Genomic DNA, 20959 nt, shown 5'->3' with positions numbered 1-20959 from the left:
ACATTTCAAACAGCTCGGCCACTCACACAGTGCGTGAGTCACACAGTTACATCATCGTGGGGTTTGTGGCGATGTGAGTCTGTGAAGGTGTGGACGAGGTCGTGATCGAACGTTTTTTTAACATAGCTTACTCTGCAGCCAGCCACCAGGGGGCAGTCAGGAGTGTTTGGCTTCACTTTAGGGAGCTGCCATATTTGTTCTCAGACTTTGTGAATGTTGTCCAGACGTGTTGTGTAGTTCATGTTCCTCCTGTGAAGCAGCAGCAGCAGGTTGTCGGGTCCGACTCGCTCACACCAACAGGAACATGTGGGGAACACTCAGGCGAGGGGCGGAGCCTGAAGAGCAGCAGGAGGCCGGACATGACGTCACATGTCAGAAACCTCATCAACACGCCCACCACACACGGTGCAGCCTGAACCTGGAGGCTCTAGGACCCAGTGTCTCTCCGCCTGCCTCTGCCCTGCTGAAGTGAAGCCTCCAGTGTCTCTCCGTGTTCCTGACTGAGCGGCTGCCTGCTGGAGCTCTGCCTCTGTTTTATTTATTTCCTGTGAATATGGAGATAAAGGATCCACAGACTCCCGGCATGCACCAGCACATGGACGACCTCCACAGATTAACATGCAGCCACAACTGAGCCTCTGCACCTGAGAGCTCTGCAGCTTTGGGAGCAGTTTTCTCCAGAGTTTTTTTTAAAAATTTTGCTTCACCTGTGCAGACAGAAACAGGAGAGACACTTTCTTTTCATTTCTTTTCTGTCCTTGTTGCAGCCTCGGCCCGTGACCCCTCTCCCCTCCCTCCCCCCTCTTTCCTCGTTCACTTGTTCAGCTGTCACTCTGTCCGTCACTCCTCAGGATATCCCCTTTCCCTGTTTCTAGGATTTCATAATGCATCGGGCTCTGAGTCTGTCTCAGAGCTGAGCTTCATGTCTGCTGGACAACATGGACACATGGACAGAGTGCATGGCAATAAGGAAGGGCCACAGTCCAGAGCCGCAGAGCCTTTAACTGAACTTTAAACAACAGGAAACAGCCTGTTTATTTATTTATAGATGCTCCGACACTTTGTTTAAGAGCAGGTTTTTGTGCATATGTGCGTGTTTCCTGGACCTGTTGGATCTACAGTCATGGGCAACGCAGCAGGAAGTATGGAGGTACCTCTCCAGAAGGAGGGGAAGCCGCCGTCGGCCCCTCAGGGCTCCACGGGGCCCCTGAAGCAAACTGCAGGGCTGAAACTCCCGATGCCTCCTGAGGACGAGCTGGAGGAACGTTTCAGTGCAGTGCTGGTGAGAGGAGGAGGAGGAGGAGGAGGAGGAGGAGGGTGAGGAGGAGGAGGAGGAGGAGGGGAGAGGGGTGATGAGGAGGAGGAGGAGGAGGAGGAGGAGGAGGGGGGAGAATGATGATGATAGTGGTGTTGACGGTGATGAGGAGAGGAGGAGGAGGAGGGTGATGAGAATGATACTGATGATGAAGATTATGATTATAGAGGAGGAGGAGGAGGAGGAAGATGAGGATAATGATACTGATACTTATGATGATGAGGATGAGGATGAGGAGGAGGACAATGATGAGGGTTGATGATGATGATGGTGATGGTGATGATGAGGATTATACTGATATTGATATTGATATTGATACTGATGATGGTGATGATGATGATGAGGATAGTGTTACTGATACTGATTATGAGGATGAGGAAGAGGAAGAGGAAGATGAAGATGAGGAAGATGATACTGATACTGATGATGATGATGATGATGATGATGAGGATGATGATGGTGACTTTCACAAAGACAAAAAAAGACACAGGAGACAAAAACTGCACAAAGAAGCAAAGAATTCAGAAAATGCAGAAATGTGCACGTTGCGGTGGACGAGCTTATCGCGGTGCCAGGTACACAAAGCCACTGTGGAAAGATACATAAGAGCTCCTTTATTCTGAGGCTTACTGCAGCATTAGGCTCAGAGCGGCCGCTCTCTGCAGCAGGCGAAGTCAGACCTGTTTACCTTCTAATAACAGCTGAACATGAACTGGTTCTGCAGCTTTAAATGACAGAACCTCTCTTATATTTCATTGTTTTACTCGTGAGAGAAGATTAACAACAGCAGCAGAGTGTGTGGACCCTCCTGGCAGCACACTTCACTTTGTGTAGGGTCCTTTGGCTCAAATGCAAAATCACTATCCACACAAAACAAGTCCTTCAAGCGAAACCTGAGCGAAGATCAGCTCCAGTCGTCTCAAGTTTAAACGTTGAGATTAAATACGAAGTCGTTGACGTGATGTTGCGAAAGCCAATCAGCACTGAGAATGAAACTCAGGAGAAAAGGCAAATATTCACAGGTTGTGTTTGCTAAAAAATCCAACGCGAAAAAACTTGTTTAGAATTTGGTGTGTACGCACCATAACAACGTTGTGTAAACGTGACGTTGTATTAAAATGTTATGTCCTATACTGCAGCCAGCCACCAGGGGGCGATTGACAGGCTTTGGCTTCACTATGGGGAGCTGACATGTCATCGATCTTTATTGACAGTCCAGTGGCTTCACAGAAGACTGAGGTTTCATTGGTTTCAGGTTTAAAAGTACGTAAACGCATCACGCTGCATTAAAATCCAGTTTTATAAAATTTCCTGTTTTGCCTACAACTCGTATCGAAGCCATTAAACCAAATCATCTCCACGTTCTTCGATGACCAGCGTTCCTCCACGTTAACTCGATTTCCTCCTCGTGACGTCCTCCACTGAGCTGCTGTTTGTCCCATAAGGGACCGACGTGTCTTCACCTCGCAGACACGTTCACTATGCGACCGGACGACTTGCTGTCGGAGGAACCACATTCCTTCATCAGGAGAAGATGATGTGTGAGCTGGTAGACGGAGCTTTAAGTCCTGATGAACGAGCGTCTCCTCGGCTCAGGCAGCTCGATCGATGGGTGAGAGAATTAAACGCCGCTTCTCGGGCGAACAGCTCTAATCACCTCTGCTCAGGAGATGATGGGTTTCTCTGTCGGAGACGAAGCTCTTCAGCTGATCTCTGTGTTTAGAGAAGATCAGTGAAGTGACTCCGACTTCTGCAGTGAAACTGTGAAGCTTGACTCTGGCCCTGAATCTAAATTTCAAGGCCTTTTTTTGCATTTTGAGGGAAATCTGTGTAAATATCACAGTTGTGTCCTGATTATTGATCTAAAGAAACAATCTAACACACACACACACACACACACACACACACACACACACACACACACACACACACACACACACACACACACACTCTCTCTCTCTCTCTTTCATGTATACAAACCAGGCGTCGCTCTGCAGCTTCTTGCTGCTTTAAAAGCAGATTTGCTGCATCACTGTTTGTTTGACACCAAATATAGATCCCCACCCCCTCACCCCTCCCTCTCACCCCTCCTCTCATCCATCCGCCCCCACATCTTCTGCTGATGAAGCAAATCTCCTGAGTTAAGTGCAGGAGAGACTGTGTCTGCATACAAAGGAGGAGCTGGAAGTCACAGAGACTCAAAGTGTGGAGCTGCCTCTGAAGTGTGTGCACGGCAGCTTCGTTTGCATGTGAGCGCTCAGTATTTGTGTGTGTGTGATAAATAAGCAAATCCAAACCGGATTCAAACCAATTCTGCAAATCAGAAGCACGGACAGAAACGTGCACGGTGCACTTTGGGTTCTAATGCACGTGAACACTTTTCTCCTCCGGTGTTTTACATAACACTTTGCATATTTCCCAGCAGGCAGTGCAGCAGTGGGTGGATCGTAAATGTACATCTGTGGATTTGTGAAGTGAGTTTGCAGAAAAAAGAGGAGTCACTATGTATTAAGGCTGATGCTCGTTCTGATATTACATCTTTTTAAATTCTGATACCAATATATTGTCTGATATATATTATATTATCCAAATTTGCCAATTATTCGCACGATGTCCTTTTCCAACCCTCATGTAAAAGACATGTAAATGAGGATTGAACTCAAGGGAGAGTCGGGCCTCGGGGGAGATGAGCTCATATCTAGTTCTGAGGCGGTTTGAACGACCAGAGAAAAACAAATCCTGGAAGAATCTGTGGTTAAAGTTTAGCTTAAATGTAAATGATGTTTGTCAGAAAGACCTTCATCCCCCTCATCATCATCATCCAGCTTCGTTGCTCCACTACACCCAGGTTGTTTCCCTCTTTTCAGTTTCCAGTCGTCCAAATGAAACCAGCTCTCATTGATCCACCGGCTGCGTTCGTCAGAGCTGATTTATCAGATTCACATGTGGAGCAGAGCATCATTGATTCATTCTGCTGTTTGCTCTGCCCCTGATTCCAGCACGACACTGACGTCTGCACGGCCTCGGTTTTAAACCAGGAATGATCGTGTTCAGCAGCTGCTTCATCTGTTAATTGAGTCACTTTAACAACAATAACATCATCACACAAAGGAAGCAGAAAACTGAAATGTAAAAAAGTGTCTCATCTGAGGCCGGAGGTGAAACAACACGTCAGCTGGACGTTTGTCATGAGGCTGAACTGACGTCTGAGCTGAGGACGAAACACACGAGACACGAGGAGGACGTGAAGCTTTTCAGCAGCTGAGTGTGTGTCTCCTGTCCAGAGGCCCTGCACCGTGTGTGTGTGTTATAATTAGTACAGCTGATGTGTGTGTGTGTGTGTGTCGCTGTGCTGGAATGTGTTTAATAATGGGACACCAGTGGATTATCGGCTGTGACGTCAGTGGTGTGTGTGTGTGTGTGTGTGTTTGTCTATATAAACTAAGTTGTCGTCCACATAAACAGTTTAGGAGAAACCAGTTTGTCTCTGGTTCTTCTGAACAATTCGTGACATTACAGGAGACACATGATGTTATTCAGTGTTTCTTTCCTCTACTGGGTCTTAAAGTTTTTTTGTGAATGTAAAAGTTCTGCAAAGTTAAAAAGCCCAAAGTCCACAGCACCAGCATTTACATATCACCCGTCGAGCAGCTAGCGTCACTGGAGCCACGTTTCCTACACGTGATAATTGAAAATCACGTTAGCGGAGCTGCATGACTCCAAACACGGATTTGGAAATGACATCCATCCATCATCAGTATTTGTTTCAGCAGCTTCACTGTCGACGTTCACGAAGAAGAAACTGTTTTAGCGTCTGTTTCTTTTTCTTCTTCCAGAACTCGATGAATCTGCCTCCGGACAAAGTGAAGATCCTCAGTCAGTACGACAACGAGAAGAAGTGGGATCTGATCTGTGACCAGGTGGGTTCTCAACAACAGTCCTTAACTGAATTTAATTAAAGTACGACTATGTAGCTTTCACTGAGCAACAGCGCCCCCTGCAGCAGTATTACCCATGATCCTCTGCTTCCTGAACCAGAAGAGCTGCTGCTGTAACGAATCCACCAAACTGTTTATAATTCTTCATAGTTTAAAGGTTTCCTGCTGAATATTGGAGATAAACTCTGGTTTTTAATAACTTCTGAGTCTTTTTAACTGATCTACAGTTCAACATTCTCCATATTCACAGTCACTGAACCGTCAAACTCACTTTAATCAAGCTGATTCAAGTTAACACAGCTGCAGAGTGTTGTGTATAGATTCATAACCAGTGTAGGTCGATCGATACACGACACAGTTTAACACTAAACATCCCGACACTCAAACACTCACACACACATGAGGAAGCTCATCAATATTGCACGTCACCGTAGCAACCACAGGTAGGTCCATAACAAAGTGACAGAGGGAAACGTCCCAGTGGCTCATACAGAGAATTATCATCAAACTCAATGTAAACTAGAAGAAATCACACTTTGATCTTTGTGAACTTTCACAGTTTCATTTTAAAACCCGATGAAATTGATGTTTTAAAACGAGCCTCAGCACAGAGAAGAAGATAAAACCCACAGGAGACGTGTGTCATCTCCCCCCTCCCTTCACTGCAGCACAGCAAGTGTACTGAGAGCTGTGTTGTGTGTGTGTGTGTGTGTGTGTGTGTGTGTGTGTGTGTGTGTGTGTGTGTGTGTGTGTGTGTGCGTGTGTGTGCAGGAGCGCTTTCAGGTGAAGAATCCCCGTCTGCGTACCTGGACAAGCTGAAGAGTTTCCTGGATCATGGAGGCGTCGGTCGAAAGGTAAGAACCTGCAGTTTATTATGATAATAATCTATTATATTTTTATATCTTTTCATCATGTATAAGTCACACTAATAAAGACCTTTTAATTTTTCCACATCAGTAGGGATGTTTTTTTTCTGCGTAGCATCCAAACAATCATTCTTGTGCCACAGATGTATAGAATATCTAGAATATATATGATACATATGATATATATGATATATAGGATAAAGCTCTATGAAACATTCGCTGACCTTTAACCTCCGCACGTGTTTCTGTCAGTTTAAGAGACGAGTCCAGGAATCGACGCAGATCCTCAGAGAGCTGGAGATTTCCCTCAGGACCAATCACATCGGGTGAGTCTTCATCACATTCGTCTGTGTGAGTCTTCATCACATTCGTCTGTGTGAGTCTTCATCACATTCTTCTGTGTGAGTCTTCATCACATTCGTCTGTGTGAGTCTTCATCACATTCTTCTGTGTGAGTCTTCATCACATTCGTCTGTGTGAGTCTTCATCACATTCGTCTGTGTGAGTCTTCATCACATTCTTCTGTGTGAGTCTTCATCACATTCTTTGGAACAAAACGATTTAGATGTTAAATGAAAGATTAAATCATATAAAGCCAAAACCTAAACATTAAAATCATATCTCTAACTATTTACCCCAATCAGGTGATGCTGACTTTCTGTACTAACCCTAACCCACAGATACACACACACGTGGTAATAAGTCTGGACATTTAGTTTAGTTTAAGTTTATTGTATTTCATCTCGCCAGCTGGGCTCAAGAGTTCCTGAATGAGGAAAACCGTGGACTAGACGTCCTGGTGGATTATCTGTCTCACGCTCACAGCGCTGTCACGTAGGTATCGTCTCATTTACTGCAACTGTCGTATATCTGCATCATCCCTGCGTCAAATAAATAACAACGATACTTCCATTTATCTTTTTAATGAGTAAGCTCGGACTCCTCTGTGACTCTTCTCAGGTTGGACGCAGACTGTTTGGACGGCGGCTCTCTGCCCTCAGATAAAAACAAAAGTTTGGACAGATCGGTGGAGGACTTGAGCAGAAGTGCCAGCAGCTCTCCGTCCCACAGTTCATCCAAAACCAGCAAAACCTTCACTGCCAGGTGAGGAGGACGGACGCCAGGGACGAGGGGACGAGGGGACGTGTCTCTGTTCACGATCCACATGAGAAGGCAGTGTTGTTGAAGTCACAGATTGAAACATGTCATCATCTTTCTGATCGGCAGCCACATTCCTCGTCACTGTGAACACGTCTGTGTGTCAGAGTGTGAATGTGAGAAATGTGTCAAACACACTCGAACCTGTTATTAGATAAACCAGAGCGCCCAGTTAGTCGATCCCTCCCAGCAGCCACCTCTGCACCACAGCCGGTTTGACAGAGGAACCATGAACTGTTGATATCTATATATAAATGTGAGTGTGTAGAAGTGTGAGGTGACGACAGCTCAGGTAACCACAGCGTCTCTCACCTGCAGATTCAACTCTCTCCAAAACAGGAAGGTGGTGAGGAACTCCCGGGTCGTGAGCCAGAAAGACGACGTTCATCTCTGCATCATGTGTTTACGTGCCATCATGAACTATCAGGTATTTGAAACCAGCCAATCAGAACGCAGCGAAGTTTCTCTACCCGTGAGACAGGAAGGTTCAGAGGCTGATTTCTGCCAGAGGGAGAAATAACAAAACGTTGAAAGAAACTAAATGAAATTATAAGTTTTACGTGACTGAAACGATGTTTGTGACGCAGCTGCTCTTATTGTGTGTGTGTGTGTGTGTGTGTGTGTGTGTGTGTGTGTGTGTGTGTCAGTCTGGGTTCAACCTGGTGATGAAACATCCCAGCTGTGTCAATGAGATCACACTGAGCCTCAACAACAGAAACCCACGGTAAATAAACCCAAACACATGTAAGTGAATTAATTTTAAACACAGAGAATAAATACTAAAGATAAATGCTCCTCAGGACGAAGGCTCTGGTTCTGGAGCTGCTCGCCGCCGTGTGTCTGGTCAGAGGAGGTCATGACATCATCCTCTCGGCCTTCGACAACTTCAAAGAGGTACGAGGATCAAAGACACATGATTAAATCATTTTAAAAATGATATTAATGTGACCAGAGATTCAACAGCAGCTTCTAACAGACACATTTAGTTTATTGTTCATGATGTGGACCTGCTGTGCGTCTCGGGCGTCAGCAGGGACGACTCACTTTATTTTAAACTGCTCTTATTCTTAACACAGAGGTGGTGTTAGTGTAACAGTCACATACCAGACTTTAACACAGGTTAACAGGGGAACCCCAGACCCTCCTCCTCCTCCTCCTCCTCCTCCTCCCCCTCCGTCAGCTGCTGTGTGCAGTTGTTCCACCTCCAGATAAAAGCGTCTGACGAGGCGTGAATATGTGCAACACTTGTCGTGTGGCCTTTGACCTCCCTCTCATCTTTGCCTCAGAAAGAAGCAACTGTCTCCGGCCTGTCGCCTCCTGCAGCGACAGAAACAACCTGAACTCAGAGTTTCTATATTTAGTTCACGTCAGTGAAGCTGCATCTGATCCGGACTGAGACAAAAACCTTTTAGATACCGAACTCTTCAACGTGTTTTTTAGGTGCAAACTAAATTATGTCTGACTCTTTGCTGAAACACATTAATGTTGTTATTTAAAACACATTTATTATCACGTTCATCAAATAAATCTTCATTAAAAGGTTGAACATGGCTCATTGCGCCACCTAGTGTTTCCAACCTGCTTGGACCTTTCAGGACCGACGCTGACGCGGAGTCGACAGTTTGGGACGTTTCTACGTCATCGAGACATTTATATCATACGAGTTAGTGTCGTTCAAGTGTAAAATAGATTTACAAAGCTATAATTTTAAGTATTTTATATATATATATGTATATGTACATCAGAAGGGACTTAGAGAAATACTTCAACAGCTGGTGTTCTGCTTCAGGTCATTTTAAAGATCTGTGAGCTGATGGTGTTAAAGCAGTTTTAAGGTTTTAAGGTTGAACCATCACCTGACGTCTTTAAAGATTCTTCTTCTAGTAAAGTGACAAATAAAGGAAGATCATCGTGTGTCAAATTAAACTGGTCGGTTTGTAGGAACCAAATCGTCTGGCAGCTTCCTCCTGTCGTCTGGTGATCAGAGCAGCTTCAGGTACCACAGCCTGACTCCAGTGTCACAGCCAGGGGCCCCACAGCCGAGAGGGTGGGCGAGAGACACAGGGAGACAGTGGGGGGTGGGGGAGAGAGAGAGAGAGAGAGAGAGAGAGAGGGAGGTGGGCTCGGGGCCAGGAGCCGGGTCATGTCCCCCAGCAGCAGCAGGACGTGGGTGGTTGTTCAGGGCCGTGCACGCTGCCCGGGTGCTGCTGCATTATGTAACGGACATGAGCGGGTAGAGAGGAGGGGGGGGGGCACACACTGCAGAGGTAAAATGAACTGATCATTAAAAAAGAGAGAGAGAGAATTGAACCACCATTTATCTCTGAACAGTCGTTTGTAAGATGTGACTGCAGAATACAAACAGATAGATGATGATGATGATGATGATGATGATGATGATGATGTTGTACTTGTGGTGTTCAGGTGTGTGCAGAGAGAAGCAGGTTCGAGAAGCTCATGGAGTTTTTCCGCAGCGAAGACAACAACATCGACTTCATGGTAAAACTGCGACTGTGTGTTTTTATTTTCACATAAACTTGATACTGATAAATGTTGAATTTACTCCTGAGTCACTTTCATGTGAAACGAGGGAGAGACAAAGTCATGAAACACTTTTCATGTTTGCTTTGTTTTAATTCTCACGTCTGAGAAACATATAATTTAATTAAATGAAACTTTTTAAATAAAAGAATAAATGACTGAACAATCAATAACAGCAGTTCCTCTGTGTCTCCACCAGGTGGCGTGCATGCAGTTCATCAACATCGTGGTTCACTCAGTGGAGAACATGAACTTCAGAGTTTACCTCCAGTACGAGTTCACTCGACACGAGCTGGATGATTATCTGGAGGCAAGTGTCTCCTGAAGCTTTACTCTGAAATGTGGATGTTTGATTTAGACTCAGTTTACATCCCCCTGGCAAAACTGTTCTGGCCCAGATCCGGCCCACATTCTAATGATGGCACTAAACGGTCCTGTTTGCCAGATCTGGGCCACAAGTAAGTCCCAGCAATACCACAATTTGTTTTGTGCTAGTTGGGGCATATTCACTATTTATCACATGGGTTCACATCCCAATTACCCACTAGAGCACCGCATGTTGGCCTGAGAAGACCACATTTGTTTCGGGATATTTTAGTCACATTTGGTATTTTACACATGGGCAACTTCAGGCTCACGTCCATTTTGTTTGGGCCACAACTATATATACCGAGATGACTGTTGTCATATTGTTAAATGTGTGTGTGTGTGTATGTGTGTGTGTGTGTGTGTGTAGAGGTTAAAGTTCACCGAGAGCGACCGGCTGCTGGTGCAGATCCAGGCGTACCTGGACAACGTGTTCGACGTGGCAGCTCTGCTGGAGGATGCGGAGGCGAAGAACGCTCTGCTGGAACACATGGAGGAGCTGCAGGGACACAACACACAGGTGGAGACTCACTTCACTGAGTCCGAGCTCCAACAATCATCTCATGGATGAAACTGACGAACACAGACACACACACAGTCCAGAGGATCTGTCAGGAAGAACGAGATTAAAATCCAGATGTGCAAAGTTTGTAGAAACTGAAGCTAAATAAGCTTCCAGCTGAGGCTGCTTATATCTATAACAGAATATGTTATAGATATATGTATGTGTATGTTTATTTCAATATCTCCTTATACATAATTCACAAATACAGTTTACATCCTTGCGCAATCATTTAAATAATTTCACATGTTCTCTTCACCTCATTCTGACGATCTGCTGCTTTAACAAGTAGAATTTCTCTTAAAATCAAATTTTCAGTTTGTTATAATCGGGTTTAGTGGCAGAGGAGTTGACTGTGGACACACAACTGAGCCATGAACACCAACGTGCTGAGTGTATTCCACACTTACATTCAAACAGTGAAGTTGATGTAGAAATGATTGTTGTTGTGTTGTTTCTCAGCTGAGCTGCAGACTCCAGGAGAACGAGCGGGAGACGATGGAGAAAGATTCAGAGTTTGAGAAAAAAATCATTCAGACGACAAAAGATGTGGAGCTGCTGAAGGTAAAGTTTATATATATATATTAAATATTCTCCTCCACGAGGCTCTTTAAAGGAAAAACTGAGTTTAGAACAAGCTGGTTTCAGTTATAAAGTTATATATTGATGATGAGTAACGAGATGTTCAGGTGTCTACGTACTTTCGGCCACTTCCTGTGTGTGTTCCCTGCTCGTGTCTCAGGAGGGTCTTCGGGAGTCGAGCTCTCAGGTGACTCTGCTGCAGCAGCGAGAGCGAGAGAGCGAGCTGCAGCGTGAGAGCGACCGGGAGCGAGAGAGGGACCGGGACCGGGCCACCCAGGCCCTGAGGGAGCTGGAGGTCAAAGTTCAAGCTCTGGTGGAGCAGGGGCTCGTCCGGATGGAGCGCTCCGTGTCCGGACACCTGGAGCTCCAGGTGGTCCCTGTCATCCAGGACGAGACTCAGAAAGGTCAGAGCTGCTAAAGAATAATTATTTTTTATAAGAAACAAGAAGACAGGGCTGAATGTTTAAACACAAATAAAAAAATGACGTCTGACGTCTCTTCACCCACTGAGTTAAAAATGACTTGTCTAGTCAAAGTGCTTCATTAACTAACCAGCTGAGTTTAAAGGTTCAGTTGTAGGATTTAGTGACATCTAGTGGTGACTTTGCAGATTCCTCCCTTTTCAAGCCTGCAAGAGGAAACCACGGTGGTCTTTAGCTAACGTTAAAATGATCGACCTTTAAATAAAGATGAATGACATGACTCAATCGGCCCCTGGTGGCTGGATGTAGTATAGGTTATATATCCTGCAGCTTAGCTTGGCTGAGATGGATTTGATTGACGTGAGAGAAAGAATAACGACGATGCTGTTGTTTCCTCGACAGCTAAAGAAGAAGCAGGTACAGGAGATGAGGCCACGCCCACCTCCTCCGACCCTCCGCCATGTCTTCCTGAAGTTGAAAAATCGCCTCCACCACCGCCGCCTCCTCCCCCACCACCTCCGAGCACAACCACAGCTCCTCCTCCTACTCCTGTAGCCCCTCCTCCTCCTCCTCCTCCTCCTCCTCCTCCACCACCTGTAGCTCCACCTCCTCCTCTGCTGCCCCCTGGAGGTGGTACGACCCAGCACTCAGGTGAGTCTACGTCAGAGCAGCAGCCTCCACAGAAGGTTGTGGTTTTATTTTTCACTGTTATAAGCAGTAAACACAAGTGCAGGTGAAGTTTGGAAGTGTGTTGTTTGTAAAAGGATTTTCTGATTTTCTATTTTGTAAAATTGACATTTTTCTCCTCCTCTGTTTAGGTTGTAAACAAAAGAAACCGATTCAGACCAAATACCGCCTGCCGCTGTTGAACTGGCAGGCGCTGAAATCCAGCCAGGTGACAGGAACCATCTTCAACGAGCTGGACGACGAACACGTCTTAGAGGTTCCATCACTTCTCTTCTACAGTCTCGTCTTTTTCCGGGAAACAAATATTGAACTCTAATATTATATCTTTATAATATCTTTATTGGAACTGTTCCCTCAGGAGCTCAACATGGCCGCCTTCGAGGAGCAGTTTAAGACCAAGGCCCAGTCCGCCCCCGTGGCCCCGGGGACCCTCAAGATGAAACTGGCTCATAAGACCCAGAGCAAAGTGTCTCTGATGGAGGCCAACAGGGCCAAGAACCTGGCCATCACCCTGCGGAAGGAGGGGATGGCTGCGTCCGACATCTGCTGCGCCATCGAGACGTGAGCACAGAACCCTGGACTCAGTTTTTACTTTACACCTGAAAAAGCAGTAAGAGACTTTACATCCGTCCCCGCAGGTACAACCAGCGAGCTCTGAGTCTGGACTTCCTGGAGCTCCTGGAGCGCTTCATCCCCTCGGAGTACGAGATGAGGCTCATCCACAACCACGAGTGTGAGGGCAGGCCCCTGGACGAGCTCAGCGAGGAGGACCGCTTCATGGTGCGCTTCAGCAAGATCCCGCGGCTCTGCCAGCGAATCAGAGCGCTCACCTTCATGGGCAACTTCCCCGAGAGCGTCCAGCTGATCCAGCCCGTGAGTAGAAGATCATCATACGACTTGAACTGTGCAGCAAGATGGAAAACACTCAGGTTAAAGGTTTTAAAGTCCGACATCGATGATTATCACATATACAATCACTAAATATGTGATAATCATTGTATAACTCATATCTGAGAAAGTATATATCAAACAGAATTTAAAGATATTTCTATGACGTGTGTGGTTTTATATTTGACTGAGTTATGGAGTCATATTCTCTCAGCAACTCGACGCCGTCATCGCCGCCTCAATGTCGATCAAATCCTCCGGCAAACTGAAGAAGATCCTGGAGGTCAGAGTCGTTTCTATTTTCAGGAGAATAAAACATATGAAGCTCATTACGATGTTTCTCAGTCACTCATGAGCATTAAACAAATTCACATAGTTTCTTCCTGTTTCCTGTTGTAGGTCGTCTTAGCGTTTGGGAACTACATGAACAGCAGCAAGCGAGGAGCAGCGTACGGCTTCCGCCTGCAGAGCCTCGATTTGGTGAGTCCAATATCTGAAGTATGAGAAGCTCACATCACTTTCTATAGATAACTGTTCAACCTGTGATATTGTTTATCTGTTCTGGTTGTTTCCCAGTTGTTGGAAACTAAATCCACCGACCGCAAACAGACGCTGCTGCACTTCATCGTCAGCATCATCCAGGAGAAATACCCAGAAGTCCAGAGTTTCTACTCGGAGCTGCACTTCCTGGACAAAGCCTCGATGGGTTCGTTCTGTTTAACCTCCGCACACACACACACACACACTGAAGCTTCCACCCACATGACCTAAAGATGAGAAGCAGTGGTTTGAATAGTGAACGGCTCTGATATGAGGAGGTGAACTTCCCTGATGTATTTCAGTTTCCTGGTTGTGAAAAGACAATATTAATAAACGTCTTTATATGACGGACGACGCTCTGAGCAGCCGCAGTAAATCTTCACTCTCAAGCAGCTGGAACCACGTTAGATTAATTCATCAGAACAGAATTATTCACTGATCCACTTTCAGCCCTGAAAGGCCGAGTGTCAAACGTGGTGTTTAATAAGGAGTTTGAACAGCAGCACTGTTGTTATCTCTGTGCAGGTTATCTCCTCCCTGACCTTTAAATCAGCAGTAATACTTTATAATCTAATTACCGCTCCTCTGATGAGGGGAATGCTAAATGGAAGCCGGCCTCGCCTCCTGAATGATAAGAGCTCTCCTCTGCCGCTCAGTGTCTCTGGACAGCATCCTGCAGGACGTGCGAGCTCTGGAGCGCGGCATGGAGGCGACCGCCGCCGAGTTCTCTCTGGAACAACAGAATCCCGTCCTGCAGACGTTCCTCAGCACAAACACCGAGCTGCTCGACTCCCTGGTGGCTGATGGGAAAACTGCACAGGTTCAACTACCTTTAATGAATCAAATCAATCAGGACGACCCGTGTCTGTATTTAAACCCCCGGGGGTGTGTTTTTCAGGATGTGTACGACTCGGCTGTGGAGTACTTTGGAGAAAACTCCAAGACGACTCCTCCCTCCATGTTCTTCCCAGTTTTTGTCAGATTCATCAAAGCGTACAAGGTCAGATGAGACTCACTGTGTTTTATTGATCCTGCAGCAAATGAACTGATGCTGCTTCACTGACAAAGAGACAAGAGGAGATATACTGTTACTGTTTCTCACTGGGTCCTCGCAGCCACAGGGAGCTGCTGATAATAATATAATAATATTGTTTTTGACTTTTGTACAGATTTTCAACAACTTTACAAATGTGCAAAGTGCTTCAGCAGGATAGAAAATTATAAAACAATACATTTAAGGCTTAAAAGGCACATTTAGAATTGCTCACATCATATTTTCATGATAATATTTGAGCTGTATCAATAATGAATAAATGTATTAAGGGAAGTACAGAAATCTAGTCGAGATAAAATAAGGCACAGTCTTGTGTAAATCCTCAAATGTTTAAAATCTTTAAAAGAGTTAATTAACTGGAACAAACAACTTTCTTTAGTTGATGTTAAAAACCAAATAAAACCCTCAGATTTATCACAACTGTCTCAACATATTGTGATATGAGGATCAGTGTCTGATTTAAATATTTTACTGTGCAAAACAAGAGAATTTCTTTTTTTATTGACTATTAAGTTTGAGGCGGTTTGGAGACGTCCAGCAGAAGAGTTGAGTTCCACCAGGATTTGGGGAATTAAACCTCGAACTGTGCAGTCGAAGACGTTGACATGTTTTTGTCCCTGACAGCAAGCGGAGCAGGACAACGAGCAGAAGAGGAAACTTGTCCTGAACTGTGAAACTCCGTCGACTCCCAGTAAACCTGACGTCATGGAGAACAAGGTAACGTCTCAGATTCCTCTCAAAATACAGTTCACCGGCAAAACACCAGGATTCCATCGACATCGACAACTTTAAAATGGAAAAGGAAACATTTTCTGACTGAGCTCCTCTGGACTCACACATGTAAAATAATAATAATAAAACAGATATCCTCCTAAATAAATAATAACACTAATAACTCGACTATTAATCAAACCACTAACGACCAAAATCCGATCCCGGTAGTAAGAAACCATGAAACATCTGTTTGACCTGTGACCTCACCGCAGCAGACGAGCCCTTGACCCAGGTGTGATGTTTCAGGTTGCCACGGTGACCAGGCTGCCGCAGATGGACTTGATAGCGGAGCTGAAGAGGAGGCAGGTGTCTCCGCTGGTGAGGGAGGGGAAGGACGGAGCCATCGAGGACATCATCACAGGTTCGAATCCGTCCGCTGAACATGAACAGATTTAAAACCATCAACTTCATCTGAGTTTCCTCTCCTGGTTTTTCTGCCTCAAACATTCACTGATTCACTTTATCACCTCTGATGCTTTTTGGTTAACACACGACTTGATGTTTGACCAGTCGCCGTTTCAAGATGGCTTCAGGGTCTCTGGTCACAGAGCCGCTCGCCGTCTGATCCGCTTTTTAGAGTTTGAGGCTGATTTTCTAACCTTTTTCTGATTTTCTGATTTTCTAACCTTTTTCTAACCTTTCCTGAGTCGTCATGTTTCCGCTTTCCACGTATTTCTTACTTTTCCTTGTCTTTGCTTCTCTCCTGTCTTTGTCCCTCTTCTCGTCCCGTCCTCTTCAGCTCTAAAGTCCGTGCCCTTCACGGCTCGCTCGGCCAAACGCTCCTCTCGCCTCTTCTGCGACTCCGTGTTCAGCGACGAGGTGACGTCTTGAATCCCCCGGTGCTTTCAGGGTCTGTGTTGTCTGAGCAGGGACGGAGGCCGACGGACAGACTGGGGGATAATAATCATGAAGCTGTTCATTCAAGCAAGAGATGAGAATTAAACACAAGATGTGACCTTTGATTTCAGATGTAGAGCAGATTAAAAACAGGTTAAGTCAGCTTTTAACAGGCAGTGGATATTAATTCATTAATTCATATTTTATATTACTTCAGAATGAATCTGTAATTAGTAGTTTAACTATGTTAAATAAATGTAGTGTAATTATAAGTTCAAGTGTAAAGTAGATTGAAATACTTGAGTAAATACTTAGTTACTTTCCACCAAATGAACACAAACCTCTGAGCTCCTGTAAAGTTTCAGGAAATTAAAAGTCACATGTGAACAATAGAAAATACACTAAATGGCCAAAAGTCTATGAAACTTGAACAAAACATCAAAACTTAATTTGTGTCATCACTAAACAAAATTAAACTTGATCAACCTGAGGAAGACGAACAGAAAATTAAGAGAAACCAATAGTCTGACGTAGAAAAAGTTTGACTTTATAGATTTATCTTTAGAAACAAACTATCTAAACTAAAGTACACAACAAGGGCGTCTATACTCTAATTGGTTCACAGTACATTTATATATATTCATTTGTAATAATATACATATTGTTATTTCTAATGTGTCTTCTGAGTATAAGCCCTGTATTATTATTAAGTAAAGGATTTAATGAAATCGTTAAAGACAGGACTGTGGCTCTAAGACGATAACATCACAGCCTCAGTTCTTCAGTGACATGAAACACGAGCTCCTGGTCTCTGATGATCACGATGTGTTTGTCTCTGGCCTCAGATTTAAGGAACCAGCCGTACAGGCGGGCGGACGGTGGGCGGCGCAGCGCCAAGTGGAAACCAGGACAACAGCTGCACGTGTCCTCAGACATCTCCCTGTGAGGACGAGTCCAACACCACATCTGAAACCTCATCTTCATCTTCATCACCTGCAGCTCAAAACACGTCACGCGAGCTGATGAAGACGACCACGAGGAAGAGTCCGAGTTTGATTAACGCAGTGAAATCACAGAGAAACTTTGACGGACACATGACTCATGAATCATTTTTATAGCTTTTTGAAAATAAAAATACTCTCCGCATGATTTTTTAATTGGGTTCATTTTAAATTAAATATGAATTATGGTCTGTTTCTGAAGTAGAGATGAGAAATTAAATTGGAGATTTGTAAGAGATTTAAATTATTTTTAATACTAAAGTGAAAGAATGATGAACTAATACTTTAACATTTCAACAAATAAAGGATTTTATACTGTTTTCTAGTGTGAGAAGAGTTCTGTTATTTATGATGAAGAGAGAGAGAAGCAGAAAACGACGACATTTTTATCAGTGTAATTTTATTTTAAACATTTACATTTGTTTGGGGTTTTTCAGTGTAGTTACATATCTCATATCTAGTTATTCTCTACAGTTATATGTAAAACAAAATACTTATAAAAAACTAAATGATGGATATTTCTTTACACAAAACATCTTCCATCATCATTCATTGATTTTCTTATTGAAATAACTTTTTTAATTTGCGATAGAGAGAAAACACAAGTGACTTTCCTCTAAAAAGTTTTAATAAAAAAACAGTTTCAACTAGTTTGTGTGTTGAAATTTAGACATTTATATTGTTTTTAACATTAAACTGTTTCCACCTCTTAACCACAAGCTCACAAGCTCCATTTGAAGGCAGCAAATTAATAAGAAAGTACGGTTCTGACAACAAGATGATGTCTGTTCCTATTAGTTCTGATTCATCAACAGTTGACGACGTGTTTGATTTTGTTCGGCTCTTGTTTTACTTTCGTCTTCAGAGTTTCCTCAGTGGAATCAGAAGCTTCTCTGCGTCCGTCCTCGTTGTTTTCAGCTCTTCACAGATTCGTCTGCTTCGTTTCGCTGCTTCTTCCACAAACTGAGTTAAATCTGCGTCTCTCTGAGGATCAGCCGCGGTTTCCTCCATCGCGGCCGCAGCAGCCAGAGTCTTTGCGGTTTGTCGTGTGACACGTTGAACGTCAGGACTGAACTGTATTTTCTCACTGATGGTTTTTATTGAGCTCAGCTCCACCTGCAGAGGTTTGATGGTTTCACAGAAGTCGAGTCCAGTTTTTTGGATCACGCTCACTTCCTGCCTCGTCACTTTCTTTTCTTTCTCGCCTCCAGCTACATAAACGGCAAATCTCGTCCCCAGCAACGCACCAAAACCGCCACCAACAGCGCCACCTGCTGCACCGACTGTCCTGCCAAAAGTACCGCCGATTGCACCACCTGTGGCAACACCGATGGCGACCCATAATGCATCGCTCACTGCACCATGAGATGAACTTGAAGTTGTGGCGCCGACAGCACCGCCGACGCTTCCAGAAAACACTCCCCCAGCTACACCCCCGACCACGCTGCCAGCGAAGCCGACAGTCGCACCGACTGCGCCGATTTCTCCACAAAGTCTCTGGCAAGTTGTCGCAGCAACTGCCCCCAAAGCCCCCCCGACTCCACCAGCGATGGCGCCAGAAACTGCACCGAGAGCGCCGCCGAACACGCCGCGAATCGTTCTATTTGCAGGAACGACCTCCCGTGCTTCACGCACTCGAGCGGCCGTCTGCGTGAAGCTCTCCGACGCTCTCTGAAGACGATCTTCATGTCGATCGTAGAGATTCACGAAAGACGTCAAACTTGCTTCGAGCTCGTCCACCAGGTCGTTAGAGGTCGTAGATCGACTGAAGTCCACAGAGGGACACGCAGACACATCGTCCATGTTTCCTCACAACGATCCTGAACCTGAGGCTTAAACTGATTTAAGATCCGTAAAAGATGAATGAACTAAATCCCTGATGAGGAGATGGAGGTTTTCTGTCAATGAAAAACAAAAGATTTAAAACTTGCCTGGGACATTTCCTCTGTAGAATAAATAAAACTATAAACAATAAATCCAACTCCTGATAAGAAGTTTACAGTCAACTGTCACTTTAACATTAAAGCTCTATCATGAGTGTTTAACCCAAAGCAGCAGATTTACAGCGGCTGGGTGTTACTGGTTACGTTTTGAGCTTCTACAGTTTTTCCAGTTTGGTTTCTTCGTTGATGACTCAGCAGCTGAAACATGATCCTGCTGCTGTTGTGCCTGAACAAGTTTCCACAGATTGTGCATAACTTCAAAATCTCTGTCTGACAACAAGCTGCAAGTCAAAGTCGACTTTCAGTCCCGTCAATGTTCAGGACATAGACGGGACTGATCCCCTCATAAGTGCACAACATAGCATTTCTTATAAAGTAGAAAACTGTTGTTTAAAACATGCCAAAAAAATATTTTGGGAAGTGAACGAGGAGTTTCAACTTGTTGCAGCAGATTTTTGTCAGTGCAGCGTCTTATCGTACTCACCGTCTGTTTTCACCGGTTTGAATGAAGCCTGCGATCTCTAGAGTTCTGTAGACGTCGTTCACACCGGGTCGTTCACACAGTGCCGTTCAGAGGAGGAGCAGCAGGAAGTGGAGGAGTGAGAGCAGCAGGGCAGGACCGCCTCACTTCCTGCCGCCTCCAGGGGGAAAACACGACCCGGAGTTAAAAGGTTCAACAAATAACAAATCAAATGCAGAAGAAGAATCAGACTTAAATAAAAAGGATGAAACTTAAAGGTGCTGTATGTTCATTTAAACCTCTGGTGAACATGGTTTCTTGTCCCTGTGTTTACGAGACAAGAGGTTAAATAACGAGGAGGAGGAAGTTAATGACTTGTACTGCAGTCAGCCACCAGGGGGCGATTGAGCTGTTTTGGGAGCTGTCATGTCGGCCATCAGATCAGCCGTGGCCGACTGAACAGAACTTTGTGAGCAATAGAATTAAGTCTTGAATTTAATTGAAACTAAACAGCTGTTAATGCTAACGTTAGCTATGTAGCGATAGCAACAACATACGTTTGGCCACTTTAAGAGAAGTTGAAGAAAATGCTTTAAGAATCGATATCAGCCCGAGGGCGCCTCCTGGCTGCAGAGCAGAGCGTGAAGGTCACTGTGGAGTCTGGAGTAAATAAGTCTCACACTGATGAACTGCTTCAGTCAGGAATCACCTCCAGCCTCCATCTTTGTCCCCGGAGGTCAACACAGCAGCACTTTAACTCTCATTAATGTCCGTTTCACAGTCTCAGTTTATTACAGAGCTGCAGCTGTCGGCTTGTTCCTCAGACTCCAGCTGAAACGTGTGAAAACTATTTCAACAATCTGCAGATAATCGTCTTTAAACTCCAGTTTTAAAGAAGGAAATTGTGGATTTAAGATTCTTATCTTCTTAGATCACTGAATGGTGATAATTAACATCTGCATTGTTTGTAAAAACCCTCTCTGCATATTAAACAGAATTACTGGATAGATAAATTAAATCTGTGC

The 20959-nt window shown here is 44.7% G+C and overlaps 2 protein-coding genes across 2 annotated transcripts; one reads left to right on the top strand and one right to left on the bottom strand.

The window, feature by feature from the left end:
- The first annotated feature begins 417 nt into the window (after positions 1–417).
- Positions 418–17942, top strand: LOC118100543 (formin-like protein 1). Its single transcript, XM_035145780.2, is given in 28 exon segments — positions 418–1282; positions 5152–5235; positions 6025–6043; positions 6046–6107; positions 6372–6445; positions 6870–6953; positions 7080–7223; positions 7596–7704; positions 7925–8001; positions 8078–8171; positions 9702–9776; positions 10018–10128; positions 10555–10704; positions 11209–11310; positions 11489–11732; positions 12153–12401; positions 12569–12693; positions 12796–12998; positions 13076–13310; positions 13540–13608; positions 13725–13805; positions 13902–14031; positions 14522–14685; positions 14764–14865; positions 15544–15636; positions 15940–16054; positions 16433–16512; positions 17376–17942. Coding segments are annotated over 28 exon segments (3276 nt in total). The 5' UTR covers positions 418–1087; the 3' UTR covers positions 17382–17942.
- LOC118100544 (keratin, type I cytoskeletal 9-like) lies at positions 17921–20640 on the bottom strand. Its single transcript, XM_035145783.2, has 2 exons — positions 19959–20640; positions 17921–19429 (listed from the first exon to the last, which is right to left on the bottom strand). The coding sequence occupies exon 2, from the start codon at positions 19332–19334 to the stop codon at positions 18393–18395; it is 942 nt and encodes a 313-aa protein (XP_035001674.2). The 5' UTR covers positions 19335–19429; positions 19959–20640; the 3' UTR covers positions 17921–18392.
- Positions 20641–20959: the final 319 nt, after the last annotated feature.

Source organism: Hippoglossus stenolepis, chromosome 21, assembly GCF_022539355.2.
Source record: "Hippoglossus stenolepis isolate QCI-W04-F060 chromosome 21, HSTE1.2, whole genome shotgun sequence".
NCBI lineage: Eukaryota > Metazoa > Chordata > Actinopteri > Pleuronectiformes > Pleuronectidae > Hippoglossus > Hippoglossus stenolepis.
The sequence above is the reverse complement of the archived record's forward strand: the minus strand, read 5'-3'. Positions and strand labels throughout refer to the sequence as shown.